This window comes from Toxorhynchites rutilus, chromosome 1, assembly GCF_029784135.1.
Source record: "Toxorhynchites rutilus septentrionalis strain SRP chromosome 1, ASM2978413v1, whole genome shotgun sequence".
Classification (NCBI taxonomy): domain Eukaryota; kingdom Metazoa; phylum Arthropoda; class Insecta; order Diptera; family Culicidae; genus Toxorhynchites; species Toxorhynchites rutilus.
The window spans coordinates 35670895-35698858 of NC_073744.1; the positions used below are offsets into that span (position 1 = coordinate 35670895).

At 38.4% G+C, this 27964-nt stretch overlaps 1 protein-coding gene and 1 long non-coding RNA gene across 10 annotated transcripts in view; both read left to right on the forward strand.

Annotated features, from left to right (window-relative positions):
* Positions 1-22049, forward strand: part of LOC129761989 (tyrosine-protein kinase Fer) — a 119870-nt gene extending 97821 nt beyond the window's left edge. For 7 of the 9 annotated variants that reach the window (XM_055759904.1, XM_055759905.1, XM_055759900.1 and 4 more), the window contains 5 exons: positions 11944-12141; positions 19949-20125; positions 20193-20496; positions 20561-20689; positions 20747-22049. In XM_055759904.1, the coding sequence (XP_055615879.1) occupies positions 11944-12141; positions 19949-20125; positions 20193-20496; positions 20561-20689; positions 20747-21075 (1137 nt within the window). In that variant the 3' untranslated portion in view covers positions 21076-22049. Of the gene's footprint in view, positions 1-4179; positions 5418-5678; positions 5706-11943; positions 12142-19948; positions 20126-20192; positions 20497-20560; positions 20690-20746 lie in introns of those variants that run through there. The other 2 variants (XM_055759906.1, XM_055759907.1) reach the window with 2 other exon arrangements.
* Positions 22050-26147: 4098 nt separating this feature from the next.
* LOC129761995 (uncharacterized) lies at positions 26148-26950 on the forward strand. Its single transcript, XR_008740520.1, has 4 exons — positions 26148-26281; positions 26341-26487; positions 26547-26712; positions 26774-26950. It is a non-coding gene; the product is annotated as an uncharacterized LOC129761995 (long non-coding RNA).
* The last annotated feature ends 1014 nt before the right edge of the window (positions 26951-27964 follow it).

Below are 27964 nucleotides of genomic sequence, written 5' to 3' on the forward strand. Positions count from 1 at the left end.
CCCATCAAACGACTCTCCTCCCACTGGGGAGGCACCCCAGTAGTACGTGAGATGAAATTTTAATAGCCCCACTCTCGATTATAAGTAACTGAACGAACAAATTTCGTCCGTGTCGTGTCGCTCTCATCAGCTGGGCATCCGAATTCAGAAGATGCTGTGTATATTCAATCAGCTGTACCAAGAGAGCCGAGGCTAAGACCGTAGCGTGGAGCATTGCATTTTGGCTGCTCTCATTTCACCGAGCATGCGTTACGATGTCATTTCGACGAGAGAAATATTTTGGATCACGTTTCGACGGAGGGATGCAATTCGTAGCGTCTTCGAAAATTCTTTCATGATCGCGCTCCAGCACATTAAAAAAAACTGGCAATTTGCCATCAGAATTCAAACGGAAGTCTCTTTCGAAGCCGCTAGCTAGATATTTTTTATTTATGTATTTATTTATTTTTTAATTTTGTTATTTTAGCCGGATAACGATAATCAAAATGCATTTGATATTTGGTATTTTTAATCTTCTACGATCAGATTTTGTATTTTCAGCAGTTTGTCTTGTAAATAAATCGCACTTTTCATTTATTTTCATTGAGATTATTGAGCAGCGACCACTTATTTGGTTTATTATTTTGAAAATTTATCCCACCAAAATTTTTATTTGAGGTATAGTTTCGGCCACCTTCTGTGTTGGAATGTAACCTAAAATCCAAATATGGAATCTGTAATCTGAACACGAATATAAATCTGGAATTTGGATTATAAAATCAGATCAGAGAGTTTTGAAACTGTGTATGGAATTTTATGCCGAAATTATGACTGGTATATGGGATTAGAATACGCAATAATCTGAGACTGAAATCCTTTCCCATCCTAATATCATAAGTTTCAAAATCTAAAATCTGAAACCTGAGGACTGAGATTTGAAATCTAAAATCTAAAATCTAAAATCTAAAATCTAAAATCTAAAATCTAAAATCTAAAATCTAAAATCTAAAATCTAAAATCTAAAATCTAAAATCTAAAATCTAAAATCTAAAATCTAAAATCTAAAATCTAAAATCTAAAATCTAAAATCTAAAATCTAAAATCTAAAATCTAAAATCTAAAATCTAAAATCTAAAATCTAAAATCTAAAATCTAAAATCTAAAATCTAAAATCTAAAATCTAAAATCTAAAATCTAAAATCTAAAATCTAAAATCTAAAATCTAAAATCTAAAATCTAAAATCTAAAATCTAAAATCTAAAATCTAAAATCTAAAATCTAAAATCTAAAATCTAAAATCTAAAATCTAAAATCTAAAATCTAAAATCTAAAATCTAAAATCTAAAATCTAAAATCTAAAATCTAAAATCTAAAATCTAAAATCTAAAATCTAAAATCTAAAATCTAAAATCTAAAATCTAAAATCTAAAATCTAAAATCTAAAATCTAAAATCTAAAATCTAAAATCTAAAATCTAAAATCTAAAATCTGAAATCTGAAATCTAAAATCTAAAATCTAAAATCTAAAATCTGAAATCTAAAATCTAAAATCTAAAATCTAAAATCTAAAAAATCTAAAATCTAAAATCTGAAATCTAAAATCTAAAATCTGAAATCTAAAATCTAAAATCTAAAATCTGAAATCCGAAATCTGAAATTTGAAATCTGAAGTCTAAACATCTAGAACCTGAAATCTGAAGTCTGAAATCTGAAATCAAAAATCAAAAATCAGAAATCTGAATTTGAAGCTTGAGGAAACCAGACTCGAATTCCGTAATCTTGGGCCTTGGATCTGAATCTGCACTCATTGCTGGAAACCCAAATCCAAAATTTAATCTTAAGAACCGAATGCTGCCGAATCTGGAATCTAAAGTCCGAACCGGAATCTAAGTCTGGAATCTGAACCTGGAATTTTCAATTCTGAATCTGAATCTGTTTCTGATCTATAATCTGACTTCACTGTCAGAATTTGAAATCTGGAATGCAAATTTGGAAACTGAGACCAGAACTTTTATTCTATAACTTTGTACTGAAATTCAAAACGGGAATGTAAGTCGGTTATCGGATATCTGAAATCTGAAGTAATTATCTGAGATTAAAATTTTAATCTGGGATCTGAGTTTGAAATTTGATTCAAGGATCAGAGTCTGGGAATCTATCTGAAATCTAAGACCTGAATCATAAATTTTGAAATTTGATACTTTACTATGAATCTGAAATATAAATTGAAATCGCAAGTCTAATCACCTTCAACATTCTCCTCATAATTGCCAGTATTTTTCAATTACCTTGAACTGGTGACAATTAGGGTAGTTGAGGTATTTCGGTGCAAACTTCAACCGATCGTTCCCTCAATATCGTTTTTGTTCCAATTTTAGATCTACACTTCAGATTAACGATATCGTGTTACCGACTTACATTTCAGATTCGGAATCAGATTCCTTGAAAAAGAATGAGGTATTCTTCTTCTTCCTCAATGGCACTAACGTTCCTAGAAGAAGTTCGCCGTCTCAAGTATTACTTGCGTCATTTTTAATTAGTAATTAGTTGAGATTTCTATGCCGAATAACACGCCTTGAATGAATTCTGAGTTACAAGCTCTAGAACACGCGTTACCACAGTGCAAGTCGGAAGAAAATTCCTTTGACGAAAAACTCCCCCGGCATGTTAGGTTTGACTGATACTAGAATACGGAGATCTGGGGTCTGGATCAGGAATCAGAGTTAGAAGTTCTAATCTGTTTATAAATTGGAATATAGAATCCGTAGTCTGAACATGAGCCTTGAGCCTGAATTGTGATGTTTGAGTATGGAACCAGAATCCAAAATCTGGAATCAAAACCTGGGACCAGAATATAGAATTTAAATCTGGAGCCTGAGTCTTGAATCTGGATCAGAATCATGAATCTGAATCATGGATCCGAATCTGTAATCAGAATCTGGAATCTGAAAATTGAATCAATATCTTGAACTGAATCAATATCTGAATCCGGTATCTGAGTTAGGAATCTTAAACCTGATTCTGGATCTGAAACATAGATATGAATCTGAATTTTGAGTCTGAAACCTAAATTCAAAACTAAGTCATGGATCTGAATTTGGAACCTTGAATTCATTTCTGTGATTTGAAATCTGAATCTGTGTCCGAAATATTGAATTTTGAATCTGAAATCTGAAACCAGAATCTAGATTTAAATCTAAGTCTAAATCCGTTATCTGAAAATTCTGAAATCTGGATCTGTATCTTGAGTCTGAATCCGATACCTAGATCAGAAATCTGAATCTGCAGCTTGAAACCAGAATCTAAATTAGAAAACTAAACCTTCTATCTCAATTTTGCATCTGAATCATAGATCTAAATCTGAAATCTGACTTCAGGTCTGAAACTTCGAATCGAATTCATAGTTCTGGAATCAGATTCTGAGATCCGAATGTGGAAAGTGAGTATAGAATCTGAAGAAAAGATCTGAATTGAAATTTTACCTTGGGACCTGCATTTGAATGTTGACTCTGGAATCAATATCTAGAACCCGGAACAGTTATCTGAATTCAAAGACCTGCATCTCGATACTGAAATCTAGAACTTGATACGGAATTCTTAACCTGACATTTTAGATTGAAATCTGAAATCCAGTTCTTTACACTGAATCTGAAATCTAAATGTAAAAGCAATATTGTATAATCTGGAGTTATCTGGAGATGGATAAGAAGTTATGAATCTAACATCAATATTAGGATTTTCTACTGAGCTTCTGAATCTAAAATTTTGGATCCATGTCTGAAATCCGAAATCGAAGACCTTAATATTGGTTTTAACGCCTTAGGGATCTAGATCCAGAAATTGAATATGAAATCTGATTTTGGAATCTGAATATGAAATCGAAGGTTTTGGACCCTCTGCTCTGGTTCTCAATAGTTTCAGGTTCTTTTTTGGACATGTTACTATAGAGTTCCATCATTCGCAGGCAGTTCTGAAACAGTATTTAAGATATAATTCTTATCCTTAAATCTTCACCTCAAAATCTGCCAAATATGGAATCTGGAATCTGAATAAGATTAAAAATATAGAAATTCGATCTAGAATCTGATTCTTTACTTGTACATCAGATTTGGAACCTGAGTCAAGATCTGCACTCTGAGTCTGTAAACCAAAATACGCAAATTTTAGTCTAAATAGTAAATGTGGAAATTGATTAACAAATCTAAATTTGAATCATTTAGGAATCTTTATATGAGTGTGAGTATTGATCCTGTAATCTTGATCTGGAATGACGTCTGGAATCTTGGATTTTAATCTGAATTCCAAACGCCAATTTTGCATTTTTAATACGAATATATATTCTTGGTTAGATTCGGAATGAATTACTATCAAAACCATCAATCCCATTAATCCAAATCAGAATAGAATATCTGAATCTGAAAATCCCAAACCATTTGTCAACCTTTCCACATAACTTTGGTGTAAAACGCTCCTCAATAACGAGCAGCAACACGCACGTTATGTTGCGAAGCATTCCTGACATACCTCAACCCTTACGCTGCGTCGCTCATATCTGTCAGAGACAGACAATGTCAAAGTCATGCGTGTGTGACATAAACTCCCACCGGCCGAGAAAAGCAGAAAATTTCGACATAACGCGGACTGCATCATAGCGACATAGCGTCCTCGGCATTATTGGACCCAAATAATTTCGAGAGGGAAAAATAAACCGAAAATAAGCGTCAAACTCAAACATCTCTACCACCGTCTGGTTGAATGCTCTCTTTTTCTGAAAATGTACCCAAGAAGAACCTAGGGAAATTTCGGCCGCTCTCGCGGAGATTTTTCCTATTCCGTTATAGAGCTACTCTCGTACGCTGTCAGCGAATTTTCTACTCGCGCTACCGATCGTTCCAATTCAGATTTAAACGCTGGTTTTCCTTCGAAGTGTGCGCTGAGCACAATCCGTTTTTCTTGTTCACCCATCATCCGTACATCTCCCTCAACAATATTGAGGGATTCTTGTTATTCCCAACCTTGAAATTGACTCCCGGTGCAAAGCGGATATTCGATCCACGTCGGGGGTGTTAATAATGTACGTCAAACTCGTAGTGTAGTGAACGGTAGATCTCCAAGTGATCGATCCTGCAGTGCTGCAGTGTGGTTTAATTGGAAGAAAACTTATCCCTCGCCCCAACTAAGAGTACGCCAGTTTTCACAAGTGGGTGTTAGTGGTCAAGAGGAAAAAAATTACCACCCGTGCGTAATTTGGCCACCGAAAAGAAGTAGAAAGAAAAAACAGTGAAAAGTGTGAAAATAGGAATCCGCGAGGCATCACGATGAGCACCACAGAGATTAGCACCACGGCGTCAACTTCTTCGTACGATACGGACTGCCACTACAGCAACTATCAGCCGAGGGCACCCGTTAGGAAAAAACGAGTGATGACGATGCTGTTGGTAAAGAACAAACATCTGCAATCGCACTTTTGACGAGTTTTCGCTTTTGTGTTTTTAAAAAGAGCAGCACGATGGGAATTGTCGGGAGAAAGTGGTTCGAATTTGCGAAAAGTAATTTCGGACCCCCAATTTCTTCCGGTATATTGCTCTAGGCTTCACTGCGCGCGCTCAGCAATTATGGCTACTCTACTATGAGTATACCGTTTTTCCTTTTCTTTTTATCTTACTACTCTCACTGAATGACATACGTCGATAAAAAAGAAAATAAGCCAGACTACCAAAGCGTGGGTAAGCTTCACGCCGGCTCCCGTTTTCGTGTTTTAGTCACTCATCAAAGCATCATTTATGAGTCGCAAAGTTCATCGTTCCTTTCCCAATATCAAGCATACAGAACATTGTCTTTTGCGATTGCTTCATACCGGCTCTGGAAACAATACACGAAGTAGCATTGGTGCCCCATTAGTAAAAAATACGCTGATGTTAAAATCATCAGAAATACTCAACTTTTTTGCTAATGATCAAAAGTTTATCCCGCATCGCGGTGAATGTCCACTAATCACCTTCTTATTTCCTATTTTGACTGATTGGTCCTGGATCTGAAACATCAAACAACATCGTTTATCCCACATTCTGATAAGCTAATCTGATCAAATGTTGGAATGGATAATGACTTTATCAGGCTCCGTTGTTAGGCTTTAACTTTATAGGTTCTTCTGACTTTGAAGTGGATAGAATATCAGACCTTTGCACAAAAGAGATGCCCCATCATGCTCCACATCTACGTACTGGAATCAGTGCAAACTTCGGACTCAATTTGCGGATATGGGCCAAACAGTCATGACCATCCAGCAAACATTAAATCGTATAACTTGCATACTCTAAATCGTACATAAAGTGGGATCGAAACATAATCCTATATAATATCGTATATCTAAAATCGTATAAAATTCGAAAACCCAGCTTTTATTCATCACGACAGATTAAGTCGTAAGTCGATTAACCCATTACTGCCCAGGTGTAGGTTATGTTTACTTTGCTACTTTTGCGGGAAACTCGAACTTTGCAAGCTTCAATACACAACAAAACAACAAAAATGACAGATAAAATGACACTGACACAAAAAACACTCTTAAATTGTCATGTGGTATCATTTAATATGCGCTTAACACTTTAGTTTCATCCAAAACAGTTTTTCAAAAATGGACATTTTTGCGTATTAAATTTCATAAGCTGGGCACTAATGGGTTAAGTCGGGGAAATTGATCTCTACCAGATCAGCAGGCCGAAATGCAGCTTTGAATTGTCAAATTTTGAACGAATTTTTTTTACTTCGTATTATCTGATTGCTTAAAATACGCGTAGTTCTGAACCTTACTTTGACATTTTTATATGAATTTACTGATATCTTCACTAAAATACACTCGATAACCAGGAATGACGTATCCAATTACATCTCTTTCGTATTACACTTAAGAATTTTAAATGCTTTAGAATCATTTTAAATAGCCGTGCGAGATAGTCACTGCTTCATAATCTGAATAACACGAGCTCGAATCCCAATTTTTTTTCTTGAAAGCTCAGTTTTTTACATAATCTAAAAATGCCTTTTTTTTCAAAAATTCATAAATTTTTAACTATTGGACCTATTCAGATGATCGACAAAATTGGATTTCCAATGTTCCTACTTTCTATCCATTAAGCTACCGCAACCCAAAACGTCTTATCTTGGAAAAATCATAACTCAAAAATGAAAAAAAAAACACCTTGCTGATTTTTGGATACGTTGTTTAAAAAAAACTCAGCGCTCAACAGAAAATATAAAAAATATAGCGCCTTTGGTCCAAAGACCATGTGCACTATAACAGGGTGTCGACTACCTGGAAAAACCTTGTAAATCAGGGGATATCAGGGAATTCATAAAATGTCAGGGAAAATCAGGGAATATCAGGGAATTTCGTCACCAATCTGGAAGAAATGCAATTCTGACGATTATAATTTTGATTACTGCAGTAATCAGAAAGACAATGATACAAAAAAAATTGTATTTGGCTAGTTTGACTCTCTGTAGGGTTTCCAGTATGTAGTTTGGTTTTGTCAGTAGGTGAAGATAGTCCTTCAGAAGGCTTCTACATTCGCGCTGTTTCTGCTGGCAATTGGCAGATATGTATGCGTAAGCAGAAAGTTACGTTAGAGTCATAAATTTTTCTGGCATTTCTTCCCAACTGTTAACTGAAGCGAACGTATGGATTTTTGGCATTTTTCATAGTCAATTTTCAAGCTATACATTATCGTTTGTTTCGACGAGTCTTTGAACAAGTCTACAAAGAGGTTACAAATAGATCTGAATGTCAGATTTTGTGATGAAGAGGAGAAGGGAAGGCTGGACTTTCAAAATGGAGAAGAAAAGCTTTTGAATTTAGGTGCAATCCACAATAATTCACATGGTGCAACCAATAATAGATGGATACAAAAAACTCGTTAACATTTTATGACAGCCAAATCCTATAATTTCGGCGAAGGGATGTTATTGGTTTCCGTCATTGATTCCGATCAAAAATTGGCTGGAAAACGATTCGAGAAGCTTTCGCCTGTGGCACTGAAACGGTTGTGCTATGCGACAAGTTTATGATGCTATGTTTCACTTTGAAGTTCAATATAAATGTCGATCTCGAAATTTTCATTCTTCTTATCTTAAAATTTAAATTTTATTCTTTAAAACAAGGAAAGTTGGAGAAAAGAAAGTTTTGCAGTCTCGTGGAATTGATCCGATAGACCTTCGAAAATTTCATCGTTTAAGCTGACAAAATGTTTTAAAAACTATAAGTACAGAACTAGTAGAAAATTTGATTGCTGGTATACATCTGGGTTTATTTCTGAAAAATTACTGGAAAATCAGGGAATATCAGGTTTTTTTTTTAGTTTTGAGTCGACACGCTGTCTAAGAAACAAATACAATCAATAATTAAAAAAAGGAGATTGTTTTTTTCTGTAAATGTAATATTATTTCAAAGAAGACTAACTCATTGGCTTTAATTTGAGATGTTGATCGGTCCGGTAGTTCAAAAGTTATGAATTTATCATTTCTGGAAAAAGGGGAAAATTGATTTTTCGGACCATCAATTAACTTTCATAACTAATAACTCAAAAACGAAAAAAAACACCTCGCTGTTCTTTGGATTTGTTATGTTAAAAACCTCAACCTTCAAGAAGAAATATAAGAATATTGGTCCCTTGGTCCCTAGACCATGTAAACTGCAATGGACAAATACAATTAATAATTACCAAAAAAAAACAAGCAAGAGCTCTGTTTGAACATGTACTTTAGATCTTTTAATTCGGCAGTGAAACGTGACCTGTGATTTATGCTATGCATGGAGAGTACTTTCCGGGATTCCTTGATATTTTGCTCTACCCGTCGTTTTGAAATATTTATTCTTGTCATTTCCATGGCCAGAAAAAGGCTGTTGATGGGAAAACGCAAATTTTAAGTAGGTCAGTAGTAGGTCACTTACGACAACGTGAAGTGCAAACGGTCGTGGTCGAAGCCCGTTGAAGGGACTCAGACGGTGGCCAAGCCCTCATTAACGGCCAGGAAGGTTCTGCTGTGTGTTTGGTGGGATTGTCAAGGAATAATCTATTATGAGCTGCTTCCCTATGGCCAAACGCTCAATTCGGACCTGTACTGCCAACAACTGGACCGCTTGAAGGTAGCACTCATGAAGAAGAGGCCATCTTTGATAAACAGAGGCCGCATTGTCTTCCATCAAGACAACGCCAGGCCACACACTTCTTTGGTGACGTGCCAGAAGCTCCGGGAGCTCGGATGGGAGGTTCTTTTGCATCCGCCGTATAGTCCGGACCTTGCACCAAGTGACTACCACCTGTTTTTGTCCATGGCGAACGAGCTAGGTAGTCAGAAGTTAGCCACAAAGAGGCCTGTGAAAAATGGCTATCCGAGATTTTTTCCAATAAGGAAGCGAGCTTCTATAACAGGGGTATTATGAAGTTGGCATCTCGTTGGGAACAAGTCATCGAACAAAACGGCGCATATTTGACTTAAAACAGATGATTGTAACTAATTTTATGAACAAATGAAAATTCAAAAAAAATACCGCAGGACATTTTTGACAGCCTAATATTTAACAGTATAAATACGCACAACCTATAGTCAATTGGTGTGTTTAGTCTGAAAAAAAGTTATGGGTTGTATCTAGGACACGACCGCAGCTTTCGACGTAGAACTACGAAATTATATTTTTCAATCCACTTGTTTATCACTTCGGATATTATTTTAGAATGCATCGAAATTTTTGTAATATCTTTTTAGCTATTTAATTTTGTATTACTTCAGTAGACTCGAAAGCTATCAGCACTTCTCGTTTATTTGGTTCAACTCGCATCAGACTTTCTTCTTCCCACTCAGATATCGATCACAGACTACGAACCCTGTTGCTCCTATATTCCGCTTGAGATGTGATAGAACCCCACAACGTGCAACAGTAAGGTTACCCTGCTGGAATTTGAAAGCATATTTTCACGAAATGTATGTTTATCTAAATAAATGCAGTGTATATCTATATTCCAAAATTTTGGATACTCTTCCATATCCGCACTAGCACAAAAAATTTTCGTATGCTGCTCTTGTTTATCGTAGCACACCTCGATACAGAAGGCTTCCTCTCCTTGTATCGAGATGTGTGTTTATGTGTGTGAAATCAGCATTAGGCATGAATGGTATCCGCTCATTGTGTTATGCTAACTCACTCGCATCTGTGTTTCCATTCTATTCTATTTTTGGTTTCCGCCTCTAGCCCTTGTGGCCCTTATTTAAACCAAATACAGTGGAACCTCGATTATCCGCGAGCGGATGATCCGCGGAAGCGAGCTCCATAGTAATGCTGTGGACTTTCCCGGAATTTATCAGTGAGTGGTAGGATTTTGCTTTTCTTTCTTTGGTCATGGCTTTCACATTATTTGACTTCTGGTGTACACGAGCTAATAGATAGATAGTTTAATGATTCCTGTATTGATAAAACATAGTTATCACGCTGAAATATCTTTTTTTTTGTGCTTGCATCTCTGTTTTAGTCATTTATTGCGTTATCCGCGATTTTCGTGAACCGCGGTGACCTAGCCAGACTATTCCGCGGATAATCGGGGTTCTAATGTATGTTGAAAACGGGCAGAAACGAATATATCAGTTGCTCGTTATTGACAGCTCTGTTCGGGAGTGCATACAAATCGGCAGAACAAATGTATGGGAAAATAAGAATGCTTCCAGTTTTATTCAATTTGCAATTTGCATTTGTGGATTGCACTGTATAGTATATCAAACGAATCTTAGAGAATTACCGATTCCATTGGTCTGCAAATTATAAGAATTTGTCCGCTGTGAAAATAGTTATTAACGTTAACTTTATTTCACAAAAACGTGACCTGTTTTCTGATTTAGCACCCTTCCTTTTGTCTGTATTATAGTGATTTTCAACACTTTTAGCTGGTTCGTCACTTTTAAGACTGTCGGGAGTGAGAATTGAACTCGTGACCTTTAGCGTGAGAGGCATGAATGTTACCACTACGCGAAATCGCCTCCTGGCACCCTTCCTAAAAGACATAGTTCTACATCAAAACACGAAAGTGCGCAGAATTAGGTGGAGTTACGGTATTTGTTCTCTGTGGATTCATACCTCCAACTAGGTGTACTGAGTGCTTGGGTTCCTGAATAGTTTGCTATGATAGGATAATCAAAAAATAGTATCATGATGGATACATAAGGATATAGAATGGATTTCGTTGGAATCGAATCTATTATCAGGACATAACTCACCATGCCTAACGTTTGACAAGTATACTCCAAAAAAGTTTCTTCGTGGACTGGGTTATCAAAACATTTTGATTGTCTTTTGATGTGGGTCGATACGATTTCCATAAAAAATCCATCAGTTTCGTGATAATTTGTCAATGAGCCGAAATACTGTTTTGTCAAAACATTTCCTAGTTTCTAACAACGACTTTTGAAAAAAAAAATCTATTCATTCAAATTTGCAATTTATTTTACCCCAAACCGTCACACATAGAAATGTAGACCAATATTACGAAACAACGTCCCCCTCCTTTACGTAGGCCTAGGTAGTGCATGTGTAATGGGTAGTAAATTTAGCTTCGTTCGCACGCGGAATGACGCCATTTGGCCCTCCTCCACCACACACAACACCCCCAGTATCCCTTTTCATTCTGTAGCTTACTCACTCACTCAGCTGTTGCTACATCTGTGCATTCTCTAACAGCTTTTGCTTGGAAGAGCGCACGAAAGCGCATCCTCCTCTACATCCCGTGCCGTTTAGCAACATTTCGATCATCGTTTGATGTACGCCTGCAACTTTTAACTCGAACATTCATTGACGTTTACTTTGACTAATGTTATTTGTATTTCTTCTATTTTTTGGTCGGTTATTTTTGTTTTCTTTTCCCCCTCAAATTGGCACGCGACATTTCGATGGACGATCTACAAAAATCGCTGAAACAGATGACGCTCTCCACCAATCGACCCCTGTACGAGGAGGAGTGGTTCCACGGGGTACTGCCCCGTGAGGAAGTGGTACGGCTGCTGCGCAACGAGGGCGACTTCCTGGTTCGCGAGACGACCAGAAACGACGAAAGCCAAACCGTGCTCAGTGTCTGCTGGAACGGACACAAGCACTTCATCGTGCAGACGACCGCCGAGGTGAGTAGCGTTCGCAAATGATAAGTGTTTTTATCTTTCGAAATATTTTCCGCAGTGTTAGGAACAAGTAGAAGCTTAAATCGAACAGAATCAGACATTTCCATTACTGCACAAAATTGGCAGCTTCTGTTGTTGCCAAATTCACTGCCAATTTCAGTTTTCGATGGCATGGCGGAATGTAGATATAGTTCACGTTTTTCTTTCTCACTGTCATGCTTTGAACCGTTTGTTGACTGGATTGGAAGTTTTGCGGAATTCAGTTGGAGTAACTCATTAGATTGGGGTAGGTCATCAGGAACGCCGAGACGGCTAGATTTCGCAAGCTGCCGTTCACCCGAATTCAGTTAACACTCCTTCGTAACCAACTCTATCCTTATTTTATCCCTAAAACTCTAGAACTGTCGATCCATCAACCTCTCGTAAAATCTAATATATTATGAAGTTCCGAGCTGGAACTTTCGAAGTATGGAACTCTCGAACTTATGATATATCTTTTAAACCCTCGAACCTCTGAACCATATCGAAAACTTCCCAAACCTTCGAAGTTGCATACTCTCGGGTTCTCGATTTTCAAAATTACCAACCTCTAAAACACTCTACATTCGATCTTTCGATCCCTCAAACTTTCCAATTTTCGATCTTTCTAGCTTCCGATTTCTAAAACTTTCAATTTTCAAACTACACCCATACCTCGCTTGATGACCTAGATACGTTACACAAAGCCGAGTCAAAGCGAAAAGCCGTATAAAGAATCAATCACTTTTCAAAAAACTTTTTTTTTCGATTTACTAAAAACTCAAGCTTTGACGGCTGGGTGACACAAGTAAATGAAGTCCGATTGAGCTGATATTTTGCATATGGTAGTTTTTCGTTAGAATCAACATTTTTGAGAAAGTTTCGTTTGGAAATTCGAGATGGTCATTTTCATTAGCACTCTCATATAAAGCTACCTAGATATATCGACATCGAAAAAAAAGCTTTTTTTGCCGTTATAAGGGAACATTTTAGGCCTTAAACGAAAACGTACCTTAATTGAAGAGAGCCGTTTTAGCGAAATGCCGTATAAAGAGCGGCCGTCAAGCAAGGCATGGGTGTACTCAGCTTTTGTGATCACAATCCGCAACTTTTCGAACTCTCGAGCCTTCGAGTTTCCCGAATACTCAGCCCGTTAGCTGTGAATTTTAGACTTTCCATATCCTCAAAACTTGATTCCGCAAATAACCTTTCGAACTCTCGAATTCTCGAACCTCGACCGTCCAAAACCCCGCTCTCCAACTTTCAACTTTAGAGCTTTTGGTCTCTTTCGGAATTTCGGGATGTGGCATTTCTGAGGTCCAGATTTTTCAAACTATTGAACATTCCACATTCTATCCTTAAAGCTTTTAAACTTTTGTTAAACTTTATGTCCCTCGAACTATCAATATATCAAACTTTTCTAATGCCTTCAATTCATCAATCCAATCTCATGAAACAGTGAAATTGCAAGAAAATCACACTGAATAGCGCTCGAGAGACGCAATCCATTCTCATTGTGCATATTTCGGAGATTCTAACTTCAGGTAGTCAATAACGACGCCATTCATTCTACAGTCAGCAGGGGAAGGGCAGAAATGTTAGCAAGATATTCGAGGCATGAAGGATTGCCTCTGTATCATGGTTCCCGGTGGTCAACATGAGTATTAGAATGGGGTTCACGGTGGTAAGTGATGTGATTATCGAGAACGTGGATTGGACGAAACTACATGACAAAATATTAATTTACGACGGGTGAATCAACGATATATTTCGTGACTCGATGTATCGCGAACTTTCTAATCTTAGACATATTTAAATCCCCTGTGGTGGAGGATCTGTATGGACAGCCTGAGAAGACAACCACGAGAACATCTCTTCAACAAAATCACCGACATTCTTTCTGCGAACTTTCTCATTTTCCACATACCTTAACTCACGGCGGTGGAGGATCTCTACAGACCAAACTACGAACTGTGGTACTCTCGAACTCTAGACAGTTCGAATTCTCAGGCTTCTAATTCTTCAACTCAACCTCTTTTTATTGATTATCAAGATCCCAAATTTCGCTTGAACTTCGAATTCTGAAACATCGACCATCCAAGACATGTCTCCCACCCCTCAAATTCTTGAATTACCTTTCGAACTTACGAACTTCGACTTGTTGATCTCTTGAACTTCCAGCTCTCATGCTCTTGAAATTCCGAATACTTAACTTCCAAACTCTGAAACTTCTATCATTGGAATGTCCTAGTTTTCTACGTCTCTGCCTTGAAATTATTGAACAACTTTTCGAACGCTGCTCTTGAACCTCAACTATTTGAACTTCCGGGATCCCGAACTGCTCAAGCCCTCGACTCCCCAAACTTTCGAAACTATCTAACTCTAGAGTTTTCGTACTTTCAAATTGGAAGCCCTCCAATTCTCGAACCGAGGTACTCACGAGCTCTCAGACTCTTAACCTTTCGAATTCCCAGGTTTCCCATTTATCAAACTTTCGAACTCTCAAATTCTCAAGTCTCATCTTTCCGAACTTTGACCGCCTTAAACTCCCAACCAGTGTTTGCCGATCGAACGTTTCACTGAATAACTCACTTTCGATTGTTCCGTAATGAACATGCGGAAATCTTTTCCCCCAATGGAATTCGTTTGTTGTGGCAAGAACGAGAAAACCCTTTTTCGTTAGTACTTCATGATACACAAGCATGCGAACCAAAACGTCATGATTGCTTTCAGTGCTGCTATTCTTTTTTGCCTCTCATCCGCTACATATCGAAATCCTCTCACTCACTTTGAAGCAACAGAATGGTACGCACTATGCGAGGTGAGTGATTCATACTCTGTTACCACAACTGAACGAACGGTGAACGAACAGATAGCTAGATACTCAGGGAAGAATAGTCAAATTAAATTTTAATTTCTAATGCTACTATATGAGGGGCTTAGAATGGAAGGGGTGTAAATGATTTGATCGATTTCTCTAAAAAATGGTATCGAAAAGTTGCAAGATCGCTATAATCGCTTATGTTGAATAATAAAACTGAATTTTGCAAAAAAAAATAGTTTTACTGTATTACCTTATAAACTTTTTTTCCAGTTAAATGACCTAATAAAATCAATATATTTAGCTCATTAAACCAAATTTTGTTTAATGACCTTATCATTTTCCTATTCACGTCCGAACCGTTCAGTCAACCACAGCTATTTACTTTCTTTATAAGCAACAAAATAACGGTTAGCATGACTGCTGATATGCTCAAGAAGAGCATTCTGGATATGGTCGTGAAAACAGGATCCCGCTGATATTTTTGTCTCGACCAGCTGTCACGGGGCTTTAAACGGGCAAGAAAATTTGGAATTTTGAAATTTGGAAGAAGCAAGCACTAAAAAAGTGGACTTGTGCAATCCCGTTAAGAACCGATTTGAATTCATTGAAATTTATTTGATAACGTAATAGAGGAAATTGTGGATATGTTCAAGATCTTCCACATGCGTTGCGCAGTTCACACACACCGGTTGACGACTCACGACAGACTAGGCTGAGGTAAGTTACCATAGCTGCTAGAACCCCGAAAACGGATGCAATTCTTGAAGGAAGAGCAGCAATTTATTTATTTTATATATTTATTTATTTTATTTATTTATTTATTTTCTTTATTTGCTCAGATTCATTGTGACGTAAGACAACGTCTTTTTTAATGCCACAAAATGAATTCATTTGGCTTATTTGATTCAATTAAAAACTAAACTAAACTAGTTCCTGAAGGTCCCAACTATTTATTGTCCTAATTCATGCTATCAAATCTAGCAAGGAGTTCTCGCTTAAATCCTGAAGCGGATTCATTTCAGATCAGGCCACTCGCTAAAGGAGTACATAAAAGGTGTGTCACATCAAATTGCATCACGGAAAAAACGCTGTAGAAATTCGCCCAGTAGACCGATCCTTTTGAAAATTTTATACAGTAAAATAAAAACTATTAAACAACTTTTAGCATTTTCTTTTTATTCATACTTCGAGCCCAAGCCCGTATGCTCGCACCTTCCTCTTTACCCCGTCCATAAGGTTCTGTACAACGTCAGGTTGTAGTTTTTTTTGAACAGAAATCCATTTTCTCTAGAATTCCGCCTCCGATTTGACAACTTTTAGGTTCTTCCGGAGAGCCTGCTTCATAATCGCCCAATATTTCTCTATTGGGCGAAGCTCCGGCGCGTTGGGCGGGTTCATTTCCTTTGGCACGAAGGTGACCCCGTTGGCTTCGTACCACTCCAACACGTCCTTTGAATGGTGGCACGAAGCGAGATCCGGCCAGAAGACGGGTCGGGCCCTCGTGCTGCTTCAATAGTGGTAGTAAGCGCTTCTGTAGGCACTCCTTAAGGTAAACCTGCCCGTTTACCGTGCCGGTCATCACGAAGGGGGCGCTCCGCTTTCCGCAAGAGCAGATCGCTTGCCACACCATGTACTTTTTGGCAAACTTAGATAGTTTCTGCTTGCGAATCTCCTCCGGAACGCTGAATTTGTCCTCTGCGGAGAAGAACAACAGGCCCGGCAGCTGACGAAAGTCCGCTTTGACGTAGGTTTCGTCGTCCATCACCAGGCAATGCGGCTTCGTCAGCATTTCGGTGTACAGCTTCCGGGCTCGCGTCTTCCCCACCATGTTTTGCCTTTCGTCGCGGTTAGGAGCCTTCTGAACCTTGTATGTACGCAGGCCCTCCCGCTGCTTGGAACTTGACAAATTCAGCTTATTGGCGACATCCCGGACCGAACTTCTCGGATCACGTCTAAACTGCTTAACTACGCGCTTGTGATCTTTTTCACTGACGGAGCATCCATTTTTGCCGTTCTTCACCTTCCGGTCGATGGTTAGGTTCTCGAAGTATCGTTTTAGTACTCTGCTAACCGTGGATTGGACGATTCCCAGCATCTTACCGATGTCCCGATGTGGCAACTCCGGATTCTCGAAATGAGTGCGCAGGATTAATTCACGACGCTCTTTTTCGTTCGACGACATTTTTCCAAATTTACGAAAAATTGACAGTGAAGCATGGCCAACGTGATCTATACACTCTTATCTGATTATAAGCGAAAGCTGAAGATATAATTCCTAAAAATTAAATTTCTACAGCGTTTTTTCCGTGATGCAATTTGATGTGACACACCCTTTATCTCACGGTTCATCGACTGATTGAACTTAGAAGTTTCATCAATGATCTGGATGATGAGAATACTTCCCGAACCGAAATCAGTGGAACAAAGCGATCGATCTGGAGAAGCTGCTTCAACCGTTCAATCTAACTAAAATACTTCATCTTGAATAACTGACACCTGGAAAGTTTATTTCTGCAATGAAGAAGTCTGATTTTCCGCCTCAGTAAGATAGAAGAACCAATTGCAGATGGAATTGTACGGTTCATGGAGAGAAGAGAAAGTACATTTCTGGCAGCAATTTCACTTAACGAGAAACAATTAACGATAGCCAAGGAAGTCCTATGTGAAACATCGGAGAGGATGAAAGGTTTCGATGTTTGCCTGAAAAACAAAAAAGCAAGACGATGCCACTTCGGAAAGGAAAATCTGCCGCTGAACATCTTTTGAAGTGAAATCGTAGCTTGTTCGCCAGAGATTGAAAAATATGACCGAACGTGCAAGATGACGGTACATGAAGTGATTTTAGATTTTCCAGATCCCATCGTGGATGTTGCACAAACGATTACTGCCATGCCTCCAACTCAAGTTAGCGTAGGAAGGCTGTTCATTGATTTGAAAATTGTGAAGTCTTCGAGCCTCAATGAAGGAAGATTTGACTGAAGCAATTCTAAAACCGCAACCGATTACTCGCAGTCGACTCGAGTTTTGAAGGATGACATATTTTCTTTAGGAAAAGGAATTCTAAATTTTGATGTTTATTTTTATTATTCACACAAAAAAATGGCAAAATTAAACGTTCCAATGAAAAACCTGATTTCGAATTATTTTATTTTTTTAGTAAGAGTCGGAGTCGGTATTAATATTTATGAAAAGTCGGAGTCGGAGTCGGGACAATTTTCTCTGACACACAGTCCTTCTCATTAACTCACAAACTTGCAAACTTTTCAACTTTCCAAGCTCCATTTTTAGAGCTCTCGCATTCCTAAGTTTCCAACTGTGTACAACCTGAAAATGAAACTGTTATCATAATGAAGTTGCCGATCCGTTGACGTGTTTTTCCTAGTTCATGATGATTACCCCAGTCCATCATCTGAGGTCTGGATTGCGTTTTGTACTCATAAACCCACATCCAGTCTTCAGTAACGAATGATACGTTTCATGAATACTCAATCTGGTTCTCATTTGTAAATTTTGATCTTGTTTGAATTTTTCGGACTCTGAAGCAGATAATTGACAAAAAAAAATCCCAATTTTTCTTAATATGCCTATTACGTTTTGCTAATGCAGGGACTCTCAAACTGTTTTGGACAAGTGGTACCATCGACCCCCATATCCAAATTTCTTAAAAAATTTAGTCTCTATCCTATTCATACAAAATACAATTCAAAAACTTGATTTCATTTTTTCACCAATAAAAAAACATAAAATTCAGAAAATATCAAGTGTAATTAATAATTAATAATACAAATTTCAACAATCAGCCATTCCATGCTGATGATCCGCGGTGAAAATATATTGGCCTTCCCAGAATTTATCAGTGAATGAAAGGCTCATGCATTTTTGTTTTGGTCATGGCTTTCACATTATCTGACCCCTGGTGGACACAACCTTGTAGATTGATAGTTTAATAATTTATGTACTGATAACACACAGTTCTCATGCTGAAATATCTTTTTTTGGAGTTTGGAACTCATTTTTAGTCCTTTATTGTGTTATCCGCAATTTTCGTTATTCGCGGTGACCTAGCCCGTCTATTCCGCGGATAATTGGGGTTCTACTATATATAGTTTTTTTTTTGCTGAGAAACTGTTTGTCTCTCTGTGCTCGTGCATTCAAGTTGCCCTTCCTAGGCACATTACAAACTTACATTACTTTTTTTTCGCTCAATTTGGTTTTTATCGATGGTGTATTGGATCTGAATGTTTACTTGAACATCCTGAAGGAAAATATGAAGCAAAATGTGAACAAAATAGGATGGAATCGATGATTCAAGTTTTGCCAAGACAATGACCCAGAGCTCAAGGCATATAAAGTTCGCACATGGTCACATTACAATTGCTCAAAAGTTATTGACATTCTTCCACAATCTCCCGACATCAATCCCAGTAAAAAAAACTAAGGAAGTTATCTGTGTAGAAAATTTAGAAACCAATCAATTTAAATAATAACGATTACGATTTTAAAAACCACTGATGAAAAAAATGATAAATATACCTTCCGAATACACCAAAAAAGTCGTAAATCAGTCTAAAGACAGCTAAAGATAGTTGCAATGAACAAGGGATACCATACTAAGGATGGAATTTGGAAATTGGTCAACGCCTTCGAAATCGAGTTGAGATTTCAAACAGCGTACGAATATGAGTAAATTTTCATGCATTAGCACATACATTCGCCATTTTTAGACAAATAAAAAACATTATTCTGAAAACAGATAGCAATCCTTTTAACTCTCATATGACACTATGACTTTTTCTAAATAGAAAGCTTGTTTCCGACTTTCAAAACAAGGGAAAAGAGATCTGCATGGTGGAGTACGATTACGAGTTTGAGCCACTGTATATATTTATTTTACTTTAAATATTGTCATTGAGTTGGCAATAACAAAAACAAAATAATAATGGGAGCCTAAATTGTACTTTACTCCAGGGTCACTATCGCTTCGAAGGTCCAGCATTTCCCAGCATTCAGGAGCTGATCATACACCAGTACCAGTCGGAGCTGCCCGTCACCGGTCGTTCCGGGGCTGTTCTACGCAAACCAGTATTAAGGGAACGGTGGGAACTAAGCAACGACGATGTGATACTGCTGGATAAGATCGGCAGGGTAAGTCCCAATTACCCTCAGAATAACATTTGGATTTCATCACCCCGCTGTGTTCATACTCATTCAGGGAAACTTCGGTGACGTGTACAAGGCCAAGCTCAAATCCTCCAAGAACACACTGGTGGCCGTCAAAACCTGCCGGATGACACTGCCCGAGGAGCAGAAGCGAAAGTTTCTCCAGGAGGGCCGGATCCTCAAACAGTACGACCATCCGAACATCGTGAAACTTATCGGCATTTGCGTCCAGAAGCAGCCGATAATGATCGTGATGGAACTCGTGTCCGGTGGGTCGCTGTTGATGTTCCTGCGCAAGAACTCGGCGACGCTCGGTCAGAAGCAGCTGATGGCGATGTGTCGGGATGCGGCGGCAGGTTCGTATTCGTATTCGTTTTCAACCGCAATTGACTCATGGCATCATTAATCTTTCATTGATAGGAATGCGCTATTTGGAATCCAAAAACTGCATCCACCGGGATTTGGCCGCCAGGAATTGTCTCATCGGCAATGAAAACATTGTGAAGATCTCCGATTTCGGAATGTCCCGAGAGGAAGAGGAGTATATTGGTATGTTTCAGCATTTCAGGATATTCATTCGATGCTAACGGCGCTCCCAAATTCCAGTGTCCGGTGGCATGAAGCAGATTCCCATCAAGTGGACCGCACCGGAGGCACTCAACTTCGGCAAGTATACATCGCTGTGCGACGTGTGGTCATACGGCATCCTGGTGTGGGAAATCTTCAGCCGAGGAGATACCCCCTACTCGGGACTCAGCAACTCGCGGGCCCGCGAGCGTATCGACGAGGGCTACCGCATGCCGGCGCCGGAAAACACCCCACCGGAGATGTACCGGCTGATGCTGAAATGTTGGTCCTACGAGTCGGAGAATCGACCCCACTTCGATGAGATCTACACCGTGGTGGATGCGCTGATGCTGTGTGCGAAGGACTAGCGAAAAACCCAGCGGCCGTGCTCGGGTCGTTTGAAGAAGCAACAGTGTCTTTCCTGTAAGCAGGTGGCGCCCCTCGGTGGCAGGAAACGTCGACGCCACAAAACACCGCCGACTGGAGGCGGAGGAGGCACGGCGTACCTCTGCTCTTCGGTGGTGATGTTTGCCGCTAAAGCTTGATTCACGCTTTACGCCTGGATTTGTGTTTTTATTTTCCTCTTCAAATTCTAAATCATTTCTTATCGATTGTCGATTCGCATAGTTTAATGCTCGTTGATTTAATTTATTTGATAAGTTTTGTGTACGACGGTTATTCAATTGAACGTTAGAGATTTTAGTTGCGATAACTTTACAACGAATATTTGATGAGCAAGTGTGTAACAGCGGAGCGCGCTTGGTTGAAACGAGATTCGAGATTGATAGCTTGTTATTAGAAAGAGATTAGATTTATTTGTGAGCAGACGACGATAGAAGACGAAGGCAGTGTTTTTGTGATGTCAGAAGATTTTATCACTAAGTTAACGCGTTAGTTAAGGTAGATTATTAAATTTTTCGACCGAACGACAGCTCAAAAAAATTATCACGCGCTTAAGCTAGGCCAGCGTTAGGATTCCAGCGCTAAGAAAAGAAATCCGTACAGAATAGTTATCAAGAAGACGCACACATACATCCACTTTTTATACGCAGCTTATATTGTCCACTACTGTAATGTCGTAAGGTTTCCTCGATAGCGGCCCATATGGAATTGTCGCAAACATCGATAGTATATTTAATCCTCAAGCCAGAACACATTGAACGGCTCTATCGAACTCCCCTGTCTCGCGCACATAGTTTATTGTGGAAACAGGGGAAACACCAAACAATATGCCACAGCAAACGTGGAGAGCACATGGAATTTGCTCTTACTGAAAATCAAAATAATTGTAATGTTATTTACATGCATTATTATTAAAAGTAACAGTGAATATTTTATATAAGCGGACTAAAAAATTGATTCCCGTGTGTGATAGTCTCACAAGTCCTTCTTTCAATCGAAAATTTATATGTCACTAGCTGATCCGGCAAACTTCGTCCTGCTCACCTGAAAATCAATTTCCACTTACGAACAAAGATCGATTTCGTTATCGGAAACATCAAATGGACCAAAAACGCTTATCAAGATGTAATTGTAGAACATTTGGGATTTAAATTTTCCTATTTTTCTTCAAAGTTTAACGAAAATTTTCAATCTAGGTCATGTATTCCACGGCCCATGTTTAGTTGTTAATATGGTAGGTAGAAATAAGTTGAATATTTTCATGAGACCCTTCTTCGCCTTCCAGAAATTCACATTACATTTCTTGTACTCTTAAATCCCCACATTCCAGTTTTGGTTCCTTGTACTCTATTAATTCTCGAGTTATGCAGAGATTTGTGTTTTGTTTGTATGGGACCCCCCTCTTTCAGTCAAACCATCAATGAAATATTTCTCGTACCTAAAAATCCTCACATGCAAGTTTGGCCCCATTTGCTTGATTAATTCTCGAGTTATGCAGAAATTTGTGTTTCATTTGTATGGCAACCACCTCTTGGAGAGAGGGGAGGAGTGTCAAAACACCATATAAATATTTCTTGCTCCCTTATACCTCCACATGCCAAGCTTGGTTCCATTCACTTGATTAGTTCTCGAGTTATGCAACCCATCCCTCCTTAGAGAGGAGACGGAGTGTCGAACCACCATAGAAATATTTTTTGTCCCCTAAAATCTCCACATGCCAGAATTGGTTCCATTTGCTTGATTAAATCTCGAATTATGCAGAAATTTGTGTTTCTTTTGTATGGTAGGGAGAGGAGCAGTGTCGAACCACCATAGAATTATTTCTTGTCTCCTAAAACCTTCACTTGCCATATTTGGCTCCATTCGCTCAATTAGTTCTCGAGTTATGCAGAAATTTCTGTTTTTTTTTTTTGTATGGCAGCCCTTCTTAGAAAGGGGGGAGGGGTCTCGAGCCTTCCCCGGTCCCAAAAACCCCTACACACAATTTTTCACGTTCATCGGTTGAAGGAAAGAAGGTATTGTATTATAGAGACTTTAAACTTTTGCAGTTCATTCGTCTCTAGCCTTGAGAAAGGCCCTTTGAAAACTCTACTCTATTCTACTCCAGCGCTGCCACCTCCGCCCTCTTGCCTTGAGAAAGGCACTCGATCCCTCGCCGTCCAGCCCGTCCAGCAACGATGTTGTCCAGTCGGTGTCCACACAAAGAATGCCATCGGTTGAGTAATTTCCAAGTCTATAAGAATCAGACAGAAAGACGGAGAAACATAACTCCATTTTTATATATAGTAATTTACATTTAAGGTGAAGGGGGAAAAAAGCCAAAAATGGCACCCACTTCTTTCATCTTGCTCCCTCCCCCCTCGCCCGATATTCAATAATTTTGCGAAACGGCGTGTAGGAAGTGATCGTTTTCGCACACTTCCCATCATGTAAAATCTACCAAACTCTAATCGATTACTGACTAGATATTAAATTTTCATCTGCCGTCGCAATGTATATTGAAAAAGGTCGGAAAACTCAAGCTAGTGCTCTGAAAGTACATTTTTTCAATTTTCCGCAATGGTTTTGTTTTTTTTTCGACACTGAGCCAAACAACATCATCGAAGCAGTTATAAAAACCACTCAACAAAAGGTTATTCCTCCATCATTTTTTGTGTGGACACCGACTGGACAATATCGTTGCTGGGCGAGCTGGACGACGAGGGATCGAGTGCCATGAGGGTGGAAGTGTAATGCAGGACTAGACTAAAGATTTCCAAGGGCCTTTCTCAAAGCTAGAGACGAATGAACTGAAAAAGTTTAAAGTCTCTATAATACAAAACCTTACCTTACCGTTCTTAGTGAGTCAAAGCGTTTCATGTCATGAAAATTGGTATCAATACAATTATTATTTTCACGTTTAATGGGTCTATAATGTAGGTTTTAGTAACTTCAAAGTGAAGGTGGAAACTAGCCACAAATGGCTGCCACAATGGCGCTCATTTCTTTGATCTCCCTCCCTCACCCCTCGCCCGAAAATTAGTAATTTTGCGAAACAGTGTGAAGAAAATTATCGTTTTCGCACACTTCCCATCAAGTAATATCAACCAAACTTTAATCGATTACTGACAAGATATAAAATTTTCGTCTGCTGTCGCACTGTACAGTGAAAAACGTAGGAAAACTCGAGCTTGTGCTTTGAAAGTTAAATTTTCATTTTTAAATTTTCGGCAATGGTTTTGTTTGTATTGGTGAAAGCATTGTTATTTTTTCGACACTGATGCCAGACAACATCATCGAAACAGCTATAAAAACCACTCAAAAGAATGTTATTCCTGAGTCATAGCGTTTCGTGTCATGAAAATCAACAGAATAAAATTGAGTTGATATCAATACAATTATTATTTTTACGTTTAATGGGTCTATAATGTAAGTTTTAGCAACTCTAACATTGGTTAAGCAAATTGTATTGTAGAGCTCGGAACACTGCCACGGCTGCCTATGCTTTCAAAAACAGTAAACGGAAAAGTATTACATTCAATCAAAATGCCTCGGCCAACGAAGAGAAGGGTTAAGGCTCTCCAACGTGAATATGTGAAAACAATACGATCAACGAAGGAAAATATTAAGGAAATATCAGCATCGAGTTACTGAAGAACTTGTTATTACCAAAAGAGCCACAATTCGCATGTGTTATAAATTTGCTCATGTTACGCTCGTGTATAATCAGAATTTTATTTCATATGCAAATGCATATATATATTTATATTTGCAATTGTTCATCGTAACATATCGTACATGAGGTGCTCAGAATAGAGATGGGCAAAACGGTTCATTTCAGTGAGCGGCTCAGAGCCGTGCGCTCAATGAAAAGAGCCGGTTCATTTGAGCGGCTCGACGGCTCTTTTCAAGAACTGGTTTATTCGGATATGTGAAGAACGGAAGACGTAAAAAATAAGGTTCAAAACAATAATCAGTGCAGAGAAAAGTAAAAATATTACTTTACTAAAAATATTACTTTACTATTTTTTTTAATTTATAAACATTATCTTTTCAATGTTAGCATGAAAGTCTACTACATCTTTCACAGCAAACTTGTCCTGCTTTCGGAAAAACTTGCTCATGGTACATATTACTGAAGTCGCCGGAATACATAATATTTAAAAAAAAAATAGAGCCGCGGAGCGATAGATTTCCTTTCATTCCACCAAAACGAAGAATCGCTTAGTCTCAGCAAATGTGGTTCCGCTGAATATTTATCTACACTAGATGTTGCAGCAGCTTTTGGATCATGTGAGGATCGAAGATTACCAACCAACGACACAGTTTTCTCCCCGTCTTTATCCCTAACGTTTTTAAAATATTTCGAATGGAATGTTTTCATGATTAACTGTATTATATTAGTCAAATCATTTCATTCGATACCCATATGTGGGTTGGATTTATCATAACTGTGATTTACTAGTCAAGCCCGTTCATCTGATACCCATATGATGGGGTTTTCAGAAGAAATGTAGTGTGCCATTTCGTAACGGTCGCCATTTTGGATTTACATTGTTCATGAATAACTGTGTTCTACTAGTCAAGTCCTTTCATTTGATACCCATATTGAGGGGGGTTTGAAAAAAATACATATTTCGCCAATTTGGGGAGGCGGCCATTTTTGATTTGCATTTTTTATAAATAACTGTGATCTACTAGGCAAGCCCTTTCATTTGATACCCATATTGATGGGGTTTTGACGAAATTAGTAGTCTGTCATTTTATAATGGCCGCCATCTTGAATTTCTATTTCACATAAATAACTGTGTCCTACTAGTCAAGTACTTTTATTAGATACCCATATTGAGGGGGTTTTGAAAAAAATACATATTTCGCCATTTTGGGGTGGCGGCCATTTTGGATTTTCATTTTTCATAAATAACTGTATTCTACTACCCAGTTTCATATATTTTCGAGCGGTTATGGACCCGATGTGGACCGAATGTCACAAAGTACTATAAAAGTACTGGATTAAAGCTCCTCTCTCACCCCCGCATGAAGGACTGTCTATAGTTTGAACTATAAAAGTACGCGATAACTGGTGCTGAGCGAAATGGCATCACTGCAGCGATTGCCTTCCCTCTCTCGCATTGAACTGCCATTCAGATAAACAAAAACGAGAGAAGTGAATGGATTAAACAATTTGCTTGAGTAAGTATGTTTTTCTTTAATTAATGTTTAATTTTGATGTCTTTTTCTTTGAATTGCAGCTAACAGAAATTCGAGGAATAAAATAATGGGTTGATTTTAAGGATAATAGTACCATGTACTATTCCTACGCAATAGTCCGGAATAAGTTCCAGTTGTGTTTCCTTGTGTATAGAACCCGCGATTAAGTGTGTGTCAATAGCAACTTGGTATGTATATCTATTGAATATGTGCAATAAATTATTAAATGAAATGCATCTCATTTCAGAGCACGCCCCAGTTGTGGAAAAGCTTCTGTTGCTATTGGTCCAATTACCGAACCTCAAATTTGCCGGAGTAGAACCCGTATCTGTATTCAACGATTGTATTAAACACACTCTTCGCTAATGCTATCAACATCCAGGATATGAACAGGAATAAATAGGAATGTTCAGGTAAAACTCACTTGCACAATTTATAATAATCAATACATTTATGTCTACATTTACTTTTTAGTGAAAACTTGATTCACCGGTGTGAACCAAAATGTTCTCTCTAAACGGTGTAGCATATAATTTGTTCAAAAGAAAATTTTTGTTCGCTCATTATATAGTGCTTTTATCTATTATAACTGTAGTACAGCCTTGTATTAGTATTGATGTAAATAAACCAGCATTGTAAATAAATTAAATAATTTCCATCGCCGGTTTTTTAAATGTTTGTTTCAACTTTCATGAAAACAAATACCACCATAATGAGGGTTGAGCAGTTTTTCAATCGGTCGACGCGGTGCCAGATTGGCACAGGTTTGGCTCGAAATTGGTTGTCGAATACGAAGGGTAGGTCGACAAAATCGTTGCAAAATGGCACGATATCGGTACCGTTGTCGACACCATTTGTTGGGACCAATCTGGCACAACAATGTAGAGTGGGTAGTCAAGCTTTTTCATTTGATACCCATATTGATGGGGTTTTGACGAAATTAGTTGTCTGCCTTTTTGTAACGGCCACCATCTTGGATTTCCATTTTACATAAATAACTATGTTCTACTAGTCAAGTCCTTTCATTAGATACCCATATGTTTTATTGAAACCGCTTAAAAGCAGCATGGGAAACATATATTTCTTCCGCACTGCCGCAAGCCACGGTTCGTCAGAACGAGCGTACGATTCACGATTCTTTATCAATAAGCCGGCTCTTAAGAGAAACACGGTTCTTTTATGAACCGCGGTTCTCAAATGAACGGCTCTTAAACGCAAAACGAGCCACGGCACATAAAAGAACCGTGGGTCTTTTTTGAACCGTGGTTCATTCAAGAGCCGTACAAATAAGAGCCGTTCATTTGAGAGCCGCGGCTCATTTTTAAAGAACCGTGGATCGTACGCTCTTTCTGACGTACCGGCTCAAATGAGCGGCTCGTGAGCGCTCGCCCACCTCTAGCTCAGAATGCAAGGGGTGTAAGTGGCTTGATCGATTTCTCTTCATCAACTTTTTATTTAGTTAATAACTCAACTGCAAAAACGTTACAATTCAAGTTTGCTATAGAATACGATAGATGAGGCTCTGGCCTATCTTCCACATTGTCAAATACAGCTGGGAATGTATTTGCAGCTAAGTTATGACCAAAAGAGAGAGTTGATGAAGAGAAATCGATTAAATCACTTACACCCCTTTCATTCTAAGCCCCTCACATGCTAAACAACTCG